General features: G+C 47.7%; 1 protein-coding gene and 1 long non-coding RNA gene across 7 annotated transcripts in view; one reads left to right on the forward strand and one right to left on the reverse strand.

Moving 5' to 3' along the window:
• PRMT8 (protein arginine methyltransferase 8) overlaps positions 1 to 19440 on the reverse strand; it is a 202916-nt gene that overhangs the window by 84491 nt on the left and 98985 nt on the right. Inside the window, exon 1 of one of the 6 annotated variants that reach the window (XM_055281074.2) lies at positions 9862 to 10388. The exons of 4 other annotated variants lie outside the window; for them this stretch is intronic. In XM_055281074.2, coding sequence (XP_055137049.1) covers positions 9862 to 9936 — 75 coding nt within the window. In that variant the 5' untranslated portion in view covers positions 9937 to 10388. Of the gene's footprint in view, positions 1 to 9861; positions 10389 to 19440 lie in introns of those variants that run through there. One more of the 6 variants, XM_055281075.2, reaches the window with a different exon arrangement.
• On the forward strand, positions 11402 to 17830 carry LOC134736693 (uncharacterized). Its single transcript, XR_010120944.1, has 2 exons — positions 11402 to 11602; positions 11786 to 17830. It is a non-coding gene; the product is annotated as an uncharacterized lncRNA (long non-coding RNA).

Consider the following 19440-nt stretch of genomic DNA (forward strand, 5'->3'; position numbering starts at 1 on the left):
TCATCAATTTTCTACTATGTACCTGTGGGCGAAAACTGAACTAATGCATGTTAATAGAGAACAAGCCTTAATTACGGCCCTATCTACACTCTGATGGGCTGTAATCATTTGTGGAATCCTTTGACTGAGCCTCCCCAGAGAACTACTGTCATAACTGCTTGTCAGAGAGAGATGAAGTCCTTGAATTTAATGTGACTATAGGAATTATAGTCTTTCATTTTCTGGGAGACCCAGGCTTGAAAGGCCACCACTTGGCCGGGCGCGGCGGCTCACGCCTGTAATCCCAGCACTTTGGGAGGCTGACGCGGGTGGATCACAAGTTCAGGAGATCAAGACCATCTTGGCTAACACGGTGAAACCCTGTCTCAACTAAAAATACAGAAAATTAGCCGGGCGCGGTGGCGGGCGCCTGTAGTCCCAGCTACTCGGGAGGCTGAGGCAGGAGAATGGCAAGAACCCGGGAGGCGGAGCTTGCAGTGAGCCGAGACTGCGCCACTGCAGTCCGGCCTGGGTGAAAGAGCGAGACTCTGTCTCAAAAACAAACAAACAACAAAAAAAGAAAGGCCACCACTTTACTTTAGCTAACAAGAGATGATCTTTCACAATAGAGTGACAAACGGGGCCCTAATTGAGGAATTTGTTAACAGCCTTTCCCTTTATAGTGGCATTAGCCCAATTTGGCCTTAGCTGTGCCACTCACACAGCTTATATTCTGCGGGATTTAGCGCCAAGAAGACAGGGAATTTAACTCGATAATTAAACGTCCAATTTGCCATGTCAGCCTGGGTGTCTCTCTCTCCTAGCTCCTATCCATGCCTCAGTTTCTCTCAGTAGGAAGACAGGGGAAAGTCACCAATCAGTCCGGTCATCAACATGTAGGAATTGAGCAAGGCTTGAGTGGGGCCTCAAGCCTGAGAGAAGCCTGAGACAGCGTGTCTATCCCGAGGGAGCCTCCCGTAGAGCATGGCCACTTCTCTCCCATGCCCCAATTTCCTCACGCCTGTAGGAACTCCATGAGGCTTCATTTTCATTTGATAGACGTGGACAAACAACTGAGTTCTACATCCCAAAGCTGAGAGTGAGCCTGGAGTGCGGTAGGCAGCCTGTGGGTCACAGAGGCTCCCTGTTCCTCCTATAACTGGGGCCCTTCACATGGCACAGTGGACCTCTGGGCAGGGAAGCTAAAGAGCCCTGTCTTCAGCTGCTTTCTTGACTCCACCTGGCTGACCTGAGAATGAATTCCCTGAATCAAAGGTGCCTTCTCTCAACTGTTCTGCTCCCGCCTCTTCCAGTGCCGATTCCACACTGTCACCAAAAAGGCCCTGTATTTATCTGTTCTCCTTTCATATACTGTTGGGTAAGCCCAGATTACTAATAAAGCTAATCTTTCTTCAGTATTTACCATGTGCCAGACATGTGCTTTATGTGAAATAACTCACTTAGTCCCTGTGATAACCCTATGGGATAATGCACCACTACCCATACATATCATAGAGGACGAATCCCTCACACAGATAACTGCAGTAAGTGATGCAAGCTAGGAAGCTTGAACCAGTTGAGCTTGAACCCAGTTGAGCTTGAACCCAGCTAGCAGCCCCACACTAACCCCAGAGCCTGCACAATTAACCCCCACACACAACTGCTGCAGGCTGAGAAGTTGGTGGCCTGCGTGGTTTAGTTATTCATTGCCCTTCCTGCCCTCCAGAAGAGCCCTTCAAATAAGCTGCTGATCAGCACCCAAGTCTACCACTAAAGTAATTCCTCTGACAACTACAAAGCAAAACCGCTGGGAAGATGAGGGGATCTAACCCAGGGAGCCTATTACAGGGCCACAAGCTCCAATCAGTTACAGGCTCATTTCCACACATGGAAGTGTATCTTCCAAATCTCCAGGTGGGTAGGAGCTGGTGTGGAGCAAAGGTTAGGACAAGCTTGGGGTTGGGAGTGTGGACAAAAGAGAGGAAGGAGGCCATGTCAACAGCAGAGAACATTCCAGCGCTGCCACTTACTGGCTCCATAATGTTGATGAGGATAATGAAACTGCAAATTTCAGCTTCCTTAATTGCAAAACAGAATTAATAAGGGTTGCTTTGTAATGTTGTTGAGTAAATTAAATAAGGCAATGTTTACAAAGTGCCTGACACGGCACCCAACACATAATATGTATGTTAAAATGGTAACTCTTGCTATAGTGATTGCTACCGCCCAAGGAAAAAGCCATGATAAAGACCCTGGGAAGCCAGTGGGTGCAGTGTGCAGCTGAGTGAGAAGCAGGAAAGAGATAAGGGAGAGAGACCACTTTCTCGGACTTGCAACTATTCTGAGGCCATTCATCAGCCATTTGCTATATGGCAGGCACTGTGTTGAGTAACATCATGGGTTGAATTGTGTCATCCAAAAAGATGTGTTGAAGTCCTAAACCCCCAGTACCTGTGACTGTGAGCTCATTTAAAAATAGGGTCTTTGCAGATGTTATCAAGTTAAGATGAAGTCATATTGGATTAGAGTGGCCCCTAATCCAACAAGACTGTTGTCCTTATAAGAAGATGTATAGACACACACAGGAAAGAATGCCCTGTGAAGATGAAGGCAGAGACCAGATGATGTGTCTACAGCCAAGGAAGGCTGAGCATCGTTGGCCATCATGGGAAACCAGAAGAAAGGCAAGGAACAGATTCTCCATGAAGACTTCAAGAGGAACCAACCCTGCTGGCATCTGGATTTCAGACTTCTGGCTTCCAGAACTGTGGAAGAGGACATTTCTGTTGTTTTAAAGCCACCCAGTTTGTGGTACTTTATTACAGCAGCCCTAGGAAGGTAATACAGGTGATGAAACTACAAAGATAAATTTTAAGAAACAAAGTTCCTGTCCCGGAGCCTTTAGTATTCATTTTATCCCAATAAAGTAGCTGGATGAGAGTCCAGACCTAATATTGATGGCCTAGGGTCAAGCTTCCAAAGAGCTATACTTTGTTAGACAAGTACATTGTCTACTGGGTCCAGCTAGGAACCTAGGCCTAGGGATAGTTTAGATGCACAGGGAGAGTGAGGTGATGGCTGTCCCTGCCACAGTTATATCAGGCCCCTGTCACCCACACGGCATAGTATTGGAGACTGAAAGTGAGAATGGCAAGATGGCGGTGGAAGCAAGAAAAGATGTCCTGGAAAAAGGAAAGCGGGGCTGGTGTCTCTTCCTAGGTTTCTTCCAAATTCACCATTCCACATTCCTCCTGTTAATTTGTCCACCCTTTCTCTTCACATTTTAAGTTTCTACTCTGGTTCTTCTCATGCCTTCACAGCCTAGCGGACTAGAAAAAGCACTTTGGTGATTAGAAAACCAGACTTTGAGCTCTAGCCTCATCACTTACCAGCTGTGGGATTTTGAGCAAATAACAGTAACTGTGCTTCAGTCTATTAATCCATACAATGGGGATATATGTAATTCACAGCATTACACACAATGCAATGTATTAAGCAAGGATTTTAAGTTCTATAAGAAGGTCAGAGCTCTCACTATGCACAATTCCTAGACCTTATGCAGAGAAACACTGGTCTTAGACAGTACAGATCAGGATATACCAGAAAGTTGGCACAAAAAATAAAAACAATAAATGAGATGCTGCGTTTACAGGAGGTATAAAGAGCACAGACCTAGGAGTCCACAGGGTCTCGACCCCAACATGGAAGAGCTTTGTGATATTGGACAAATAGTTCCTATCGCCTGATTTAAATGATTTGAGTTTCCTCCCAACTTTAAGATTCTATGACTTTATGAAAATATGCACATCAAGCTGTTTGCTCAATATAAAATTACACTTTAAAAAGAGATCTTTACTTATGGGCCACCCATTACAAATATGGGAAAAACTGTGATGCTTGAGGGAATTCTTATAACAAGTGAAGTAAGAAAAGACATTTGATGTGTGAAATATCCAGTGGCTATTTTGGCTGGATAATACTGGAGAGGCAAATCTCAAACACTCCTCTCCTAGCTATTCCTATTAGAAATCTAATACCAGAATATCAGAAAAAGGGATTGGAATCAATTGGAACAAAAACTAGTAAAAAGAGTGAGACAACCCCAAATGAAAAGGTAGCCAGCCAGCTTTCATCTCTTTTTAGAATAACATAAATGAAGGTGACTCAGATTGCAATCGAAGAGTTTGAGCTCAGACTTCAGGGAGAACTTCCGACTACTGAGACACTCGAGGAGTTTGGGGAAATTCCCTTCTCTGAAGCTTTTTAACAAGAGACCAAGTGGCCAACAGTGCATCTTGGGTTAGGTGGTTCTCGGAGATGGAGGCATGGACAGAATGACCTTTCGGAGGTCCCTTCTTGCCTATGCTCACTCTGTCTTGTGACTAAGCCAGTTCACAACAGCACCACCTGCTTGCTTCTCACATACAGAGGCTGCTTTCAGTTACCTTGGCTGTGCACATATTTTCAGGCTGCCCATTTTCCCCCTGCTGGCAGAGTAGACTCCAAGGTGTAAGGACTGTTTTTACAGATTTTTGCATGTTCCACACTGGTATGTGATAATCACTTCCCATTGCAGTTAGCAAAGAGGAGGAAATGAAACCCACTCCTGAATTGGAGACAGGAGTGTTGTGTTTCACCGTCTTTGACAGCCAAAAGCCAATTTAGGACTCTGAAAAGCCAAATTTGCCAGGCAAAAAAAAAAGGGGGGGTATCTTCTTAATTCTCCTGAGCTCACTTAAGGACTGAAATCAGTGTTTGTGGAGGGAGGAAAAAGTCACGTGGACCGTGGTTTTATGGGTCATTTCAGCTACAGAAATGAGAAAGTGGGAGAATACTTCCAGTTTGCACTTTTTTGGCAAGACTCCTAAAAGCTAGCAGGATCATAATCATCAACGCTTATTGAGAACTCACCATGTATAAGGCAATGTTCTAATTCTTTGCATAAATTAACCCTTTTCATCATCACAACAATCTTAAAAGGCCCAGAGATGTTAGGCAACTTGCTCGATGTAGCAACACATCTACTAGGTCCAGAACTGGATTGAAAACCAGGAAGTCTGTCTCCATAGCCCACTGGTTAGTGTACACACTCTGCAGAAACAGACATAGATGAAGACCATCCTCAAAGAACTGTGCCTGGTTCCTCCTCTTCCTCAATTCCCTGACCCCTGTAATAAGGGGACCACATTCTTCAGCTGAAAGTAACTTCCTGAGGAGAAAGATCTACTAGCCAAAACCACCAAGATACACCATGCCAGAAGTCAGCTCAGTTATCCCCATAACTCACTGCAACCCCTAATCTCACTGTCACATTGTAGGATTTTTTCCAACCTGTAATTATTCCCTCTCCCTGGGCCAGCAAGTCAACAGAACATTCAAAAACAAAAAAATATATCAGTTTCCAAAGTGACTCTTTGCTAAAACTGTTTCCCGACTCCTGGGGGCTCTCCTTTGAGGTGATAAAACCCTGATCAGGGAATCATCGCCATAAATAATGCATCATGCATCAGACTTTCACCAAGTATCAGTAAAGCAAGCAGTAGCTCAGGAGGGTCCATTATCCCCCACGGTTCATAATTGGGCATTGTGATTAATCCATTCATCTGCTATTCAGATGAGCACTCCACAGTAAGAGTCGGTAATTACTGAATATTGAACAGGTACATGAATAACCAAAATGTACCCGTGATTTGACTGGCTTCAACACCTTAATTCCCAGAATATTTACCCATTTTGAGTTGCAAAGGTTCACAGCAACTAAGTACAGCAGACAGGTGGGGTGGGAGATAGGAATCCCAATTTACAGAAAGCCATGAGTGACTAAAGCCCAGAAGGCTCAAGAGTTTATTCACAATCACATACATCAATTCAGTCAACATTTATTAACATTTATTACTTATTGTGTGTCAGGCCCACAAATTCAAAAAAAAAGTACATTATCTAATAGACATGTAAGTAGACACACAAAAAGCCAATTATCTTGCAATAGGAAAGGTGAGAGACAGGCATTAGGAACACATAAGAAAGGGTAATCCCCCTCCCTGGGGACAGAGGATAAATGGCAGATCTGGGAAGCCTGCCCAGAGGAGGTAACATTTGAGCTGGGTCTTGCAGGTTGAAAAAGATTGTTTTCCAGAGAGAAGAAGGGGGAAAGAGTGGCACAGGCAGAGGAAAGAGTATGCACAAAAGCATTCAGGTATGTAGTCGGAGGTCTTTTCCAAGAATTGCATGATGCAGGTATTAATGGGCTTTGCACACCATGCTAAGGAAACTGGGCTTTATCCAGTGTCCTGTAGGCAATAGGACAACATCCTAAGTTTTTGAAGAGATGCCTGATCATGAGCAGATTTGTGCTTCCAAAAGCTGATCCAGTACAGTAGGATTATGAGGCTGGATTAAAGAGGACCAACAGTTCAGAGGAAAGTGCCTTAGTGAGGGCAGAGGTGAGATGACATGTCTTGGGCACTGACAATGGGCGGAAGAGGAGAGTGGGACTGGAGGCTTTGCACATGTTCCAGAAGGCCACAGAGGAGGTTTCTCATGACACCTAGGGAACAGGGGAGAGGGAGAAGAGTCTGGCAGAATGGTGATTCCCTTAGCTGAGGAAGAGAAGCATAGCTGAGTGATCAAGAGAAAGCGTACATGGAACTAACACTACTGCGTGTTTGCCATGTGCCAGGGGCTGTCCTGGCATTTCCTTATACCCATACCTGCCCTATTCCATGAGGAGAATCAGCTCAAGTTAACAGAGAAGGGAACTGAGGTCAGAGCGGTTGAAGAGTGCCCCCAGGGCCATCCATTGCCAACAGTGCCCAGCAAGCGTGTGATGTTGGTGCTCTCATGCCCTAGCTGGGTACTTCACTTTGTGGAGGGAGGCTTTGGTCACAATGTAAGTAGTTTTATTCTTCACTTGCTCCCTTCCTGACCAATGGTTGGAGTATCTCTCCGTATCTTTACCTTGTGAACGAATACCTTCTCCCATCCTTGCCCACCCCCATCACTGCCTCTCTCCCTTCCAAAGTATTCCTCTCCGCCCACTCCTCATCTACTCGCATTCACACATGGCATCTTGTTAGAAATAGCAAGGGTAGGGCAAACAGCAATGAATCAGAAGTGGGGGCAATGTGTGTCTCAGGGCTGACTTAACCCACCAGAAGACTTCCAGCAATTGCTTGACCTCAGCCTCGGTGTCCTCAACTATAAAATGGGGATAAGAAATGAATACTAATCTTCGCTTATCTCACAGGATTGTTGTGAGGATGGAATGAGATAAACAACAAAAAGCAGGAAAAGGTGCCTACAGGATTATCCATCATAGTTGTCCATGAGACTGTGAGCCCCTCCAGAGCAGGGACCAGGTGGTCCTCATGTTTGGAACTTGGGTACCTAGCTTTCCTGGTACAGAGCCGGTGCTTGATAAAGAGACGTGGAATTCAGAACTAGGACCACTACCACGCTCCCCACCACCCACTGACACACATGGAGGCGTGCTCCTGCCGCTCTCATCTACCATAAATGCAGGCAAGCCCACAACACCCCACTTTTGGAAGTGCTGCTCTAGTCCTGGCTTATTCCAAAAACAGCCAGTTCCTGGAGGGAAACCAAGTGATCGTCACGCTGCCTGGATGCCTCCGCTAGGCACGTTTGACCAAGTCTGGGTTCTACCCCTTCTCCAGGGAAGTTGCTAAGAACTGATCCGCCAACCTGGCTCACACCCCTCCAAGGAGACCCAGCTGGGTCTGTCCCTCCCCGCACTGCCTTGGTGCCCCGCACGCGACGTGGTTTTTTGTTTGTTTGTTTTGTTGTTGTTCGCAGGAGCCCAGCCGCCCCTACTGCTGTTTTCATTGATGCCTTGAGCAGAGCTGGCATGTGCAACTGCTGAGAAGGGGGAGCGCGGAGCGGCGGGGGAAGCAAGTAAAAATAGCCCGGCGCGCGGCGCTCTGCCTGCTCCGGACGCCTTTAACCCTCGCCGAGGTTGGGAGAGCGCAGCAGCCGGCGCTGCACACTGCGGAACCTGGCAGGGGTCTGCACCCAGACCCTGCGCAGCAGCGGGTGTACGAGGCAAAGGGAACCGCAAAAACTTTTTTTTAGAAAAATGAGCCAGGGGTGGGGTGAGGTGGAAATGCAGGGAGGAAGCGCCTTCTCGCTTCCAGGGCTCCAGCCACCTGGCAGAGACCGCTACGTGCCCGCTCGCTCCACACTTCACAGAAGCACGGCCTTGAAGCCCTGGGCTATTTTTAGAAACCCTTTCGGCGGGTGGGCGATCAGAGGGCGGAGGGTGAGGGGAATGGTAAGGATGGCGTTCTGCTGGGAGGCTAGCCGCCTCGCACTACACATCATTCCTAATGTCTGCTCTCAGGTGGGGGCTGGGGAAGAGGAAGTGGTGAGGGGACGGCAGGCATGCAGGCTTTGCCCTAACTCAAGGAGACAGCATTCGCTACTGAATGCCCCGCTGCTTTCAAATCCCGGAGCGTGTTTGTTTTGAAATCGACAATTGCCAGATGCATGCTGCTTCTAGTCTCTCAGAGAATGGGGATTTATAAAGCTTTGCTGCCTACGCGGTGGGGTAGGGGTTTTAGCGCACAGTTAAGACCTCGAGGAAAGAAGACCAGGAAGGGTCTCTCTGCCTTTTTGCATTCCGGCAAGACAGAGGGACAATCCCCGCGCCACACCCCCATCCCCGCCCCCCGCTGCATATGGGTAACCATATGTGAAATGTGCGGCAGCCCCACCAGACACCCAGCTATTAATAGAGCCTGGGAGTTTGCTCTCTGTGTCTTTTTCCTGCCACTGAGTAAGGGACGATCTTCACACACATGCCCCACTCCGCCCCCATCTCGGCGCACCGTTTCTCCAGGAAGGTAAGGGGGCTGCCCACGCTGATCCCCTTCGTGACTACAGGTGCCCGGAGCCTACGGAATAGTCCGGTTGTTGTAATGACAGCGGGGTCAGAGCGAGGCGAGGGATCACAGCCTCGAGCCTCGGGACGCAAAGCCCAGCAGGGCTCTCTGCGGCTCAGGGCCAGCTGGAGAGTAGCGAAAAAGGCTGCCGAAGGCGGGGGCCGAGAACACAATTTGCGGAGCTAGAGCGACCTCCTCAAAAGCCCTTGCGGGACGAGTGGCTGCAGACCCATTTCTCACTGCAGCCAGCGGCGCGCAGCCCCCACAGTCCGCGCAGGCTCGGCTGCTGCAGGGGCGGACGCTGTCCCTGGTGCTGAAGGTGGCCGCGGCCCGTGTGCCCTGCCGGGTTTAGCGCCCCAGAGGCGGCTCTGACATCTGAGGATTGCAGACTTCTCTCTGGCCCAGATCTGTGCCGGAGGGTCTGTAGGAGGTGCCCGAATCCTCCCGCCGGCTCGGCCCCCGCGGCCGGGAGCTCTCCGCGCTGCTGCGGGGACGGAGAGCTCGGGGACCGACTCGAGCTTGAAGGGTAAAGCTGAGGCAGCGGCAGATGGTGGTCAAGGCACTGCAGGGAGCAGACCTGGCCCCAGGATTACCCACCCCAGCTCTGCACAAAGCCGGGACCCGGGAGCCCTCACGGAGCCCAGAGGAGAGGGCAGGGGAGCGCGGCTGCCCAGGATTTGGGACTTGGGGGCAGGAGAAGGGAGCAGCGGGTGGCAGGAGAGGGTGATGGGGTGAGAGTGGCTGTTTTGCATTTTCAAGAGGGAGGGGACCTGAGACATGAACTTCCCCCCTACCCCCCACCAACACACACACACACACACACACACACACACACACACACACACGAGCAGGACGGCAGAAGCAAGCGGGATGAAGCTGGGGAAAGTTTGGCACTCGGTGCTGAGCGGCGGCGGCGGCGGCGGCGCGGTGGTCCGGGTGGGCGGCGGGGTCTCCGAGAGCCCCTGCTCGCTCGCCTCCTTACCTCGGTGTTCTCGGCCGCGTTCTCCGCCATTTTCCTCCTTAGGAGCAGGCAGCGGGAGGAGTGTTTCATGCCCATAAGAGCCAGCAAGGATTTGGTGATACAGAGATAGTAGAGAAAGCGAGAGAGCTGGTGTAGCTTTAAAAGAGAGAGCGAGAGGATGGGAGAAAAAAAATCCAACCCAGCCCCTCTGCTCGAGCGTCAGCCGGCACAGTCAGCCACGGCGGAGTCTGTTCTGCAGTCTCCACTTTGTTTGATTTTCCTCCCTTCTCATCTGCTCCGGATTCCTTCACACAGTTTCAAGTTCTTCTCGTGCCCCCGACCCCCTCCCCGCCCCTCTCCACCCGCGCTGCGGGCCAAGCGCGAGGGAAGCAGCCCCGAAGGCTCCGCGGCGGCGGCGGCGGCGGCGGCGGTCGCGGATCCTCTCCAGGCTGCTCGCAAAGTCCGGCCGGCCAGAGGCAGCCGCCAACTCCTCTCAACTTCTGCCGATCCGCTGGGCGAAGCAACACGCTTCCTGCGCGTCTCTCCTAGGGGCTGAGCCGGGTGAGTGGGGGCGGGGTAGGAGGTTCGGTGGAGCAGGCGGCGGCTGGGCGCAGACCGAGGGCCCCCAGCGCCCCCGGGCCCGCCCCCTCCCCTGGTCTCCGAGGGTCTCGGCCGCCTCCACTCCCTGGCGCTGCACACAACTTGCGTGGAGGCCAGGCCCGCGCGGGAGGCCCAGAGAAAGCCGGCGCCGGGCAAGGCTCTTGCAGGTTCTTAGACCCGGTGCGCGTGCTCCCACCTAGGGCGAGGTCCGGGCGAGACCGGGCCACAGTTAACTCGCACCCTCCCCACCCCGTCCCACCCCAGCTCTCCCGCTCCTCCGCCAGTTCCTGGATCCTTCCTTGGCGAATTACGGTTTGGGGAACGAAGGGGTGGGTGTCTGGATGGGGGAGGGTCCTTAAATCCTTCAACTCTAGGGGTAAGTGTGGTGTCATTCTTTATCCTTTTCTCCCAATCTCTGTACCCAAAGCCCTTGGGACTCCAAGCCCCTTTCAGGCTGAGAGGGAGGGGCAAAGGTGGCGGCCAGAGTGGCTTGGGAAAGAGGGTGGGAGAAAGTCAAATGCGAGACTGCAGTGCCCCCCCACCCCACTCCAGTCTTCCCTGGCAGCCCCCTGCCCACGCATTTCTCTTCTCCCTCCTCACCCTTCCCCCACCATCGCCAGATTTTGAAGTCCCTTTTATGGGAGAGAGGGAGGATGTCACGTACCCGTCAGGATTCTCTTGATCCTTTTTTAAGGGAGTTTGGGCGGCAGCAGGGGGTGTGAATTTTTATACAATGCATTCCTGTCTTCACTTTGAGAGCTTCTTTTTCTCTGTTTTACTGGCCATCTGTCGGGCACTGGGAGATAGAACAAAAGCGGGGGACCCCACTCTGCCTCTCCCTTTGCAACAGGACACTCAGGCTGACTCCTTAAAACAGCTGTACTTTTAAGCTTTCAGCCTACAAGTCAAGGACTGAGACCTAAAAGATGCTCCCTGAGCACCCGGCTGTCTTCACTTCATCTCTGTACTTGTTTGGGGAGGTCCTTCCCAAATGCCCTATTTGCTTTTATCGTCACCTTTGATAACTGGGGAGTGTGAGCCTGACTGTCCTCAACTAACCCCAGAGTCCATTGAAGAAAAGGGCTAGAATCGTTCTCAGTACGAAACATGCCTCCATCATCCGGTCCTCGGGGAAAGAGAGGATACATTGCACTAAGTAGAGGTGAGAAGTGAGGGATAGAGAGAGGAGAGGATGAAGAATGAGAAGGATGAAAATGTAGCAAAATGTAGCAAGAGACTTGAGTTAATGAGACCGTGTGTGTGTGTGTGTGTGTGTGTGTGTGTGTGTGTGTGAAAACTTGAATAAAAAGATGACCTTAACCTCCTTAACCTTTTCCCTTCTCAGAACACAGACCTGGGTTAGAGTTAGGGGTGAGTGAGCAGAGTCCTTGACAACACCCAGTCGTTCTTCCTGTTCTGTCAACATGCAGAAAGTGGTAGGAAAATAAATGATGTGAATCTGGAGAATGACTTTTACCCTATTGAATTCCTTTTTCTCTAGGCATCTTCTCAGAGACAAAAGATTCTGAGAGACATCTAATCCCCTACCAAAAGTGTCTCAGTGTTTGTGCAATCAAAGGAAATCAGAAATGATCCTCACCGCTCTGTGGTCCAATCCTCTCATTTTACAAATAAGGACCCCAAGATTGGAGAGAGGAGGACATTTGTCCATGGTCCATCAGCAAGCAGAGGACCCAGCTCCTCAGCCTCCTGACTTTCAGTCCGACACTCTGCCCCCACCCAACACTGCTTCTGCTTGTGCATCCCTTCTGTGACTAACCAGGGAGGAGGGGAGCTGAAACAAGCTCCCACCGAAATAGGCTGCTGCCTGTGCGTGATTATGTTGCTATGAGAACCTCAGTGGGTGTGTTTCCTCCTTTCGCTGTTGAAATCTTTTGCTTTGCTTGGCTTCTCCCCAAGCACAGACACGTCTCCCTTTGGAATGGGGAGTGGAGAGGCTGAGATGGAGAGCTATATTTTCATGGCAAGAGTTTTCTATCCCAACCCATCCAACCCAGAGCCAGCCTGGGGCTGTGAGTGAGAAGCCTATGCCACTAGGGTGGTTCCATAAAGGCTGGAGTACAGGTGTGAACTGTTTTGAAAGTGGATACTCTAGCCCCCTGTCGAGCTGTCTTAGAACAAAGAGGTGCTGTTCCTGCTATGTAACCACCTAAGAACAAATTCACAAGCAAGCTAATTATTACTTTAAGAGACTAAGTTTGGGGTGATTTGTTATACACCAAGAGATGACCTGAACATTCACTTCTTATGATTGTGAAAAGTGTCTAGGATGCCTAGGACATAGTAGGTACTTTGTAGAACTCTTTTCTCAGCATCCTCACCATTCCTGTGAATTCAGTCTTTGTCCATCTCTTTTGCAAAATTATATTAGTGTAGTCTTTTACCAGGTTAATTAGTTTAGTCATCCCACAAATAATTTACTAGGCATCTCTTAAATGCCCAGCTCATTAACAGGCACTAGGCTTAACAAGAGGCAACAAAACATATTGAATTGACCATTGATGAGCTCTTAATGTAGTCATGTTGGATGCTTTTAAAGGTACAGATCTTCTGTAGAAGTCTTAAGGAGATTTTCATGGGAGGCAAGAAAACATGTGGGATGATAAGGGGTTCAGAGAGTTCACTAGGGTGTGAGTCAAATGGGTAGTTTGAAACAATAGACCCTACCAGGTGAAGAGGTTCTGAAGACGCGTTTTATTTATGCAATTTTTCTTATACTAGATCTTCAACACAACAAAAGTAAAGTGCTTAGAACAATGCCTATCTCATGGCAAGTGCACAAATATTATGTCAACATTCACTAGGCCCTGTCCTAGGCACATGAGTTAAATTTTATAGAACACTTGCTAAATCTTATAGCATTTAGCTATACTTACTATATGCCAGAGATTATTCTTGACCTACATGTGTTCTCATGTAGCTCGTTCAACAGCTTTTTGAGGTAGATACTATTATCCCCATATAACAAATGAGAAAACAAAAACACAAGGAATTGCCCAAGTGGTAGAGGCAAGATTCAAATCTAGGATACCTGATTCCATAGCATAAACCTCAAGAAGTTGACCAGGTTCAGGGAGCAAGACAGTGGTTCTCAGCCTTGGCTATGCAGTGGAATTATCTGGAGAGCTTTAAAAATATCAGTGCTTTAGTTCTACCCCCAGAGAGTATGATTTAGTGAGGTTTGGGCATCAGGATTCTTTAAGCCTCTAATTCTAAGGGACAGTGATGATTGGAGGACAACTGGACAAGAATATCTGGAGACAAAAAGACCCGCAAAGGAAGAAGATCCCTAAGTTACAGAAGATCCAAAACAAGAACCCCACACTGTAAGGAGGTCTATCTCTAACTCAGAGGTTCTTGAGAGGCCTGGACTGGAGGAAAGCTGTGTTGATGGTTGGGATGAGACTCTTGGGGAGGGTTACAATTACAAAGGTTATCCAGCTTTGTGAGATGCTGCAGAAGAAGTGAGTTTCCTATTACTGGAAAGGCTCAGTTAGGTTAATTGTTGGCCTAGATGATGTAGAGGCCCCACAAACACCAGAAGGTTGAGCAAGCCTTCTGAGGTTCCACCTTGTGCTGGGACTCTGTAATTCTGTCTCCTGTCAACTCTGAGCCCATGCTGGAACCCCAGAAGGTGAAGACTGTACCATACTTCATCTCCAGGGGCCAACCAACACTTCTTTTGCTGTTGCCCAAAATCCCAGGCCCCTAGAATCAGGAAGCAGCATTTCTAACCTGCGGACCATGCTGCCTGGGAAATCTCAGGCTCTAGCTTGTTCCAATGGTGGTTGCTGCTGAAAGGGGCGATGTATTATGTGGTTTTCTCCTCCTCCTCCCAGGGGACCTCATACATGGCCAGGGTTCACATATGGCCACAGCACACTGCAGTGAATCCATGGCTCCTCAAGAATCAGGCCACAGCCATGATCCATCACCACCTCATGGCAGCTAACCCAGCAGTGTTCTTAGTGTCTTCTGGGTCAGATGGGAGCCAAGCCAAGGCTGCAGCAGCCAGCTACCTGGCTGAGCCTCCAGGCAGCCCCACACCTGGGCTGTTCTCCTACACAAAAGCCTCTGTGGTCCTATTCCTCCCTAACCCAAGGCCCAATATTTTTAAACTGCATTCCAAAGAACAACTTGCGGAGTGCCACCAGTACCTGCAAAGCAATTTGAGGTGGGATTTTTTTTTTTTTGCCATTAAAACCAGAATGTTATTTCTTCCTTGCTCTGATAATGTCTGATTAAATCAATTCACTGTGGTTTTGTGCTGGATATGATACTATTTGCTTTAACAATATCTGGAAGGCATTTTCTTAGTATAATACTTCTGCATTTATAGCTCAATTCTGCTGTTTTATTCTAAAAGGTTGAATACTCTTGTTACATACCTTTCTCTAAGGATGAGAAAGACCCAAAAGATTATTTTGCTGCCACAACAGAATTAGCTTTTTCTGCTGGGTGGAGGTTGTACACTCTACTCCTTTCCTCCTTTTTAATTCTTTCATTAAGGCTTGCCTTTTTATGGGAAATCTCTCTGGAATCCCTGAAAGCCAACTGGAAGCCATTCAGTCTTTCCAGTGCAATAACTTAGTACATATTTTTTCTATTAACCTTGTATGACTATGGGCCAAGCATGTGCTAAGTATTCTGGACTAAAAGGTGAAGAGACTTATCTCTGCGCTGGTGACCCTTATCTTCCAGGAAGAGTTGGTTGAATGACTAACTGTAATGTACTAACTGTTATAATAGATTTAGGTACTATCGGGGGTCTTATGCATTGGTTCTCATAGGTTAAATATAGCTATAATCAATGGCTTATAGTCAGGTAGGCCCTGCAAGAAGTATCTACTGATATGGACAGGGAGACCCTGGAGGCTACAGGGCCTCAACCAGAAGCATGGTAGATTCCAAGTGTGGCTGGAGACACATTCTTTTTACCAAGATACCAAAGTTCTTGTATGCCTTGGAAACTTTTACAGATGAGAAGTTTTACAGCCTTTTCTCTCCAAATGCACTATTTACCAATATCACTTGTGGCATAACACATTGTGATCTGCCTTAGCATAGGGCTGATCTCTGGTGCGTCAAGGCAATCCGACCTGAAAATGCACAATGAGTGGAGGTGGCAAAACAAAGCTGTGATTGAGTCCACCTATTCCTTTCTGGACCGTGTAACCATTCTGATCCCTTTCTTCTCAGGGGATTTTATTTTAATTTAAACTTTGCTAGATTTTTCTTTCATTTAAAACTTCACCCCCTTAAGGTAATATTAACATTTTGCTGTGTACTCTTCTCTATTTTTTGCTCATGCAAATATATATAAGACCTAAGTTATATATATAAAACTGTGTGCTGTTGGTGTATGCTGTATATAAATGGAATCATGTTATATACATTACTCAGAAACTTGCTTTCTTCATTAAACAGTGTATAATGGGCCTCTTTCCAGGTTACTACATGTAGATCCAAGTTATTTTTAAAAGTGTATAACATCTCACTGTATGGATAAACCATACTTTCCAAACAATTCACCTACTGATGAATTTTCAAGTTCTAAGCAATATTTTAATAAATGATTTTTAAATATACCCTTATGAACAGAAGCTTTTATTTTCATATGATAGTTTCCCCCAAAGTGATATTACCTTAATATCCATTGCCAGTTCCTCACCAAATTGTAATTTCTAAGACTATAGCTGGAACAATCGGAAGGTGCAAATCTAATTTTCCTTCCCTTTCCTACCCAACATCGCCCTGGATCACGCACTTGAGGAGGAAGATCCATGAAATAAAAGACGTAATCCTGTTTTGAGTGTGTTTCTATAGCAAGAGCCTTCCAATGCCTGGGGAATGTCTCGTGAGAGATGCTGAGACCTGGGGCATTCTTTCCTAGAGGTCTTTACAGAGAACAGGTCACTTCCAATTGCTGGGCAACAGAGCATGGATTTCATGTTACCAAGAAGTACTGTGATCCGAAAAACTTAAGATTTTCTTAATTGGCATCAGTTACCTGTCTCTTAGGTAGAACTACCACAAAGGATACTCAGGCCTGAGGTGCACCCTCTGTTTCCTTTCCTTCCAGAGGCTGTGCCTGCAGTAGAGCCTGGATTGATAGCAGCCTGCCACCCCTGCCCATACCAGTGCCTAGTAGAAGCCCACTCCCTCAGAAACCACACTCCCCACTCCCCAGAAGGTCTTGTTTGACTCCCTTTTAAACCAACATTTTCTGTATTCAGACTTGCCTGTAACAAGTGACCTACCCATTGCCCTCAACCCAAGGAAGCCTTGCCATTTAAAACCTCCCAATGGAGTCTATCAAATGGTGCTTCAAAGTGTGAGGGAGGCTGAGAGAGGAAGTAAGTCAGATGAAGGAGGCATTTAACAGAGCCTAGGAGAAAGAGCTTTGTGGTCTTACAGAACAGTAAGTTAACCTCTCCATCTGTGTACAAACAGCTTAATGGTGATCACTGCCTGGCTAAGGGGTTGTGAGGATAAAATGAGCCAATGCAGATGAAGCATCTGGCACAGTTCCTGGGACATAGTGTTGCTAACACAGGTGAGTTTCCTTTTCTTCAGCTCTTCCTAAAAGACCGTATTTAACCATAGGAGACAGAGACACAGAGTAATAAGGAGAAAGAACATGACAGCAGGGGTTAGCATGCCTGTGCACTACTAGTCCCAGCTCTGTCATTTAGCAGCCAGGTGGCCTTAGGAAAGTCATTTAACCTTTCTGGGCCTGTTTCCTCCTCTTTAAGAGATTTGCCTGAGACAAACCCTCCATCCTCCTTCTGTTTGCCATTTCATTCATGATGTGGATTATGATGCTAACCACCTCCAAATGACAGCAAAGACTGGTCAGAGGCATCTCAAATCAAAATTCAACTCTGATGGCCAAAATGAAGGCTGAAGAGCAGAACACACCCTTCTTCCCACTGTAAAACTGATGGGAAGGGAAGTCAGCCTGCCATCAGTTCAGGGAATTACAAAGGAGGCCTGTAAGTAATGTTAATTGCTGTGTTCATTCCAGCACTGGGCTCTAGTTTGGCTTTTCCAGAAGCCAAAAGAGGTGCCATTTTTTAAGAGCCCCATTTGACTCCAGCAGCCTCAACAGTAGTAACCAAGCAGCCATTATAAGTAGTCATCGCTCGATTTCCTCATCACTTGTCAGGAGGCAGAGCTTGATGGGGAAGTCAATGAATTTCTCAGCAATACAGGCTACTGGGCTGTAAGTCAGCATAACCCCATAGCTCTCAATGATCTATGTCAATACATGAATGACGCAAATCAGCAGATTATTGAAAAAGAATTGCTCTTTGACTCATTGTACGCATATATTGTTACATGCAAATAAAATTTCTACGTGTCTATCGATTCTTGATTACAAAATATATTCAAATTAACGTGCTGCTCAGACATACAGTGATGGTGACAGACCACAGTCCCTAAAGCAGGGGGCCAGGTTGCTGGAGAAGCCAGCCAGAGTCCTCATCTTACCAGGCACAATCTACTCTGTGGCTAATTCACCTATGGAGAAACAAAAACCCATGTTTATCCCAGCGTAGCTCTCAACCTCAAGTCTAAATAAATAAAGTGGGGTTAAGGACCATTCAAGTTATTCCACAGGAAAAAAAAAACTATCATGGTTAAGTGACATTTTAAAATCACACAGCAAGAGAAGAGTGGTTTCCATTTCTTGGATTTCCAGGCATCCATTTATTTCCAACACAGCTGTCATTTACAGAGGGAAGGGCTTCCTTCTCCAGGGATGGAAACACTGCAGGCAAGTATGAGAACTGTCTCCTGTGCTGTGGTTCTTTCTGCCTAGGGCCTCGCAGAAGGGAGAGGGAGCCTGGTATCATCAGGAGAGTGACCACAGGCCAAGTACCCACTGCGGACCAGGTGCTGTGCTGTGTGCTCCCTGTGGAGCACACCTACCAATCCCCACAGCAGCCCCAGGCATTATTTACATGGTTACCCCCATTTTACAGATCAGTGAAGGATGGCTCAGAAAGGTTGCTGAACTTGTCCAGGTCACACAGCAAGGTGTGGGTCTGAACACTGCCTAAAAACCTTATCTCCTTGACACCATCAATGGCACAGACCTCAGAGCCACATAGACCTGGCCTTAAATCCAGGCTCTGACAGTTAACTAACTCTATGATCTTGGACACGTTGCTCAACCTCTCTGAGCCCCAAAATTCCCATTTGCCGAAAGACATGGGCCTGGTAAAACCTACTATTATGGGCTGCTATAAATTGCCTAACCCAAAACCAGGCTCATTGTGGACCTCAATAAATGGGAGTAACGACATGTGGCATATGGCTGGAGGTGACAGGCTCAACCCAGCAAAACTGCATCTGTTGTTCAAATCTCAGGCACACATACGAGTGTAAAAAGGACACCCCAGCCCCAGAGGCCAGAGTAGCTGTCAGCCTGACAATGGCTTTCGACAGGGCAACTCCACTTAAGTGACACCTATCAACCTGTGTTCTTGCTGCAGTTCTTTCTGTCACATCCACTTAGTAACTTCTCTAAGTTGGTGTCACTCCAGCTTGCATACCATATTTGCAGGTGTTGAAGACATAGCTTTTTATTTTTTAACTTCTAGAAAACTGAGCTTACATACTGCCCAGATCTGCTATGCAACGACATCAGGACTTAGTTAATGCATCCTGAGCAAATGTGGGCTTCATCACAGGAAGGAAGGAAAGATCTAGCACCTTGGCAAGTGGCTGGTGGAGGAAGGAGGAGGAGAATAGTATCAGAACAACTTTGCATATATGCCCCAAGTCTTTTCCAACCTACAAAGATGGTCTTTTCTTTTCTTCCTTTCGCCTTCTTTTTTAAAACCAATCTATTGTCATCTCCTGCAGGATAGTCCATGCTACACTGGGATTAATTTAAACTGAACATCTGTACCTTTTCCTCCTGGCCCATAAAACAAGCCCTAGAAGGTTCAAGTCAGAGTTTGTGACTGG

This window comes from Symphalangus syndactylus, chromosome 5, assembly GCF_028878055.3.
Source record: "Symphalangus syndactylus isolate Jambi chromosome 5, NHGRI_mSymSyn1-v2.1_pri, whole genome shotgun sequence".
NCBI classification, from domain to species: domain Eukaryota; kingdom Metazoa; phylum Chordata; class Mammalia; order Primates; family Hylobatidae; genus Symphalangus; species Symphalangus syndactylus.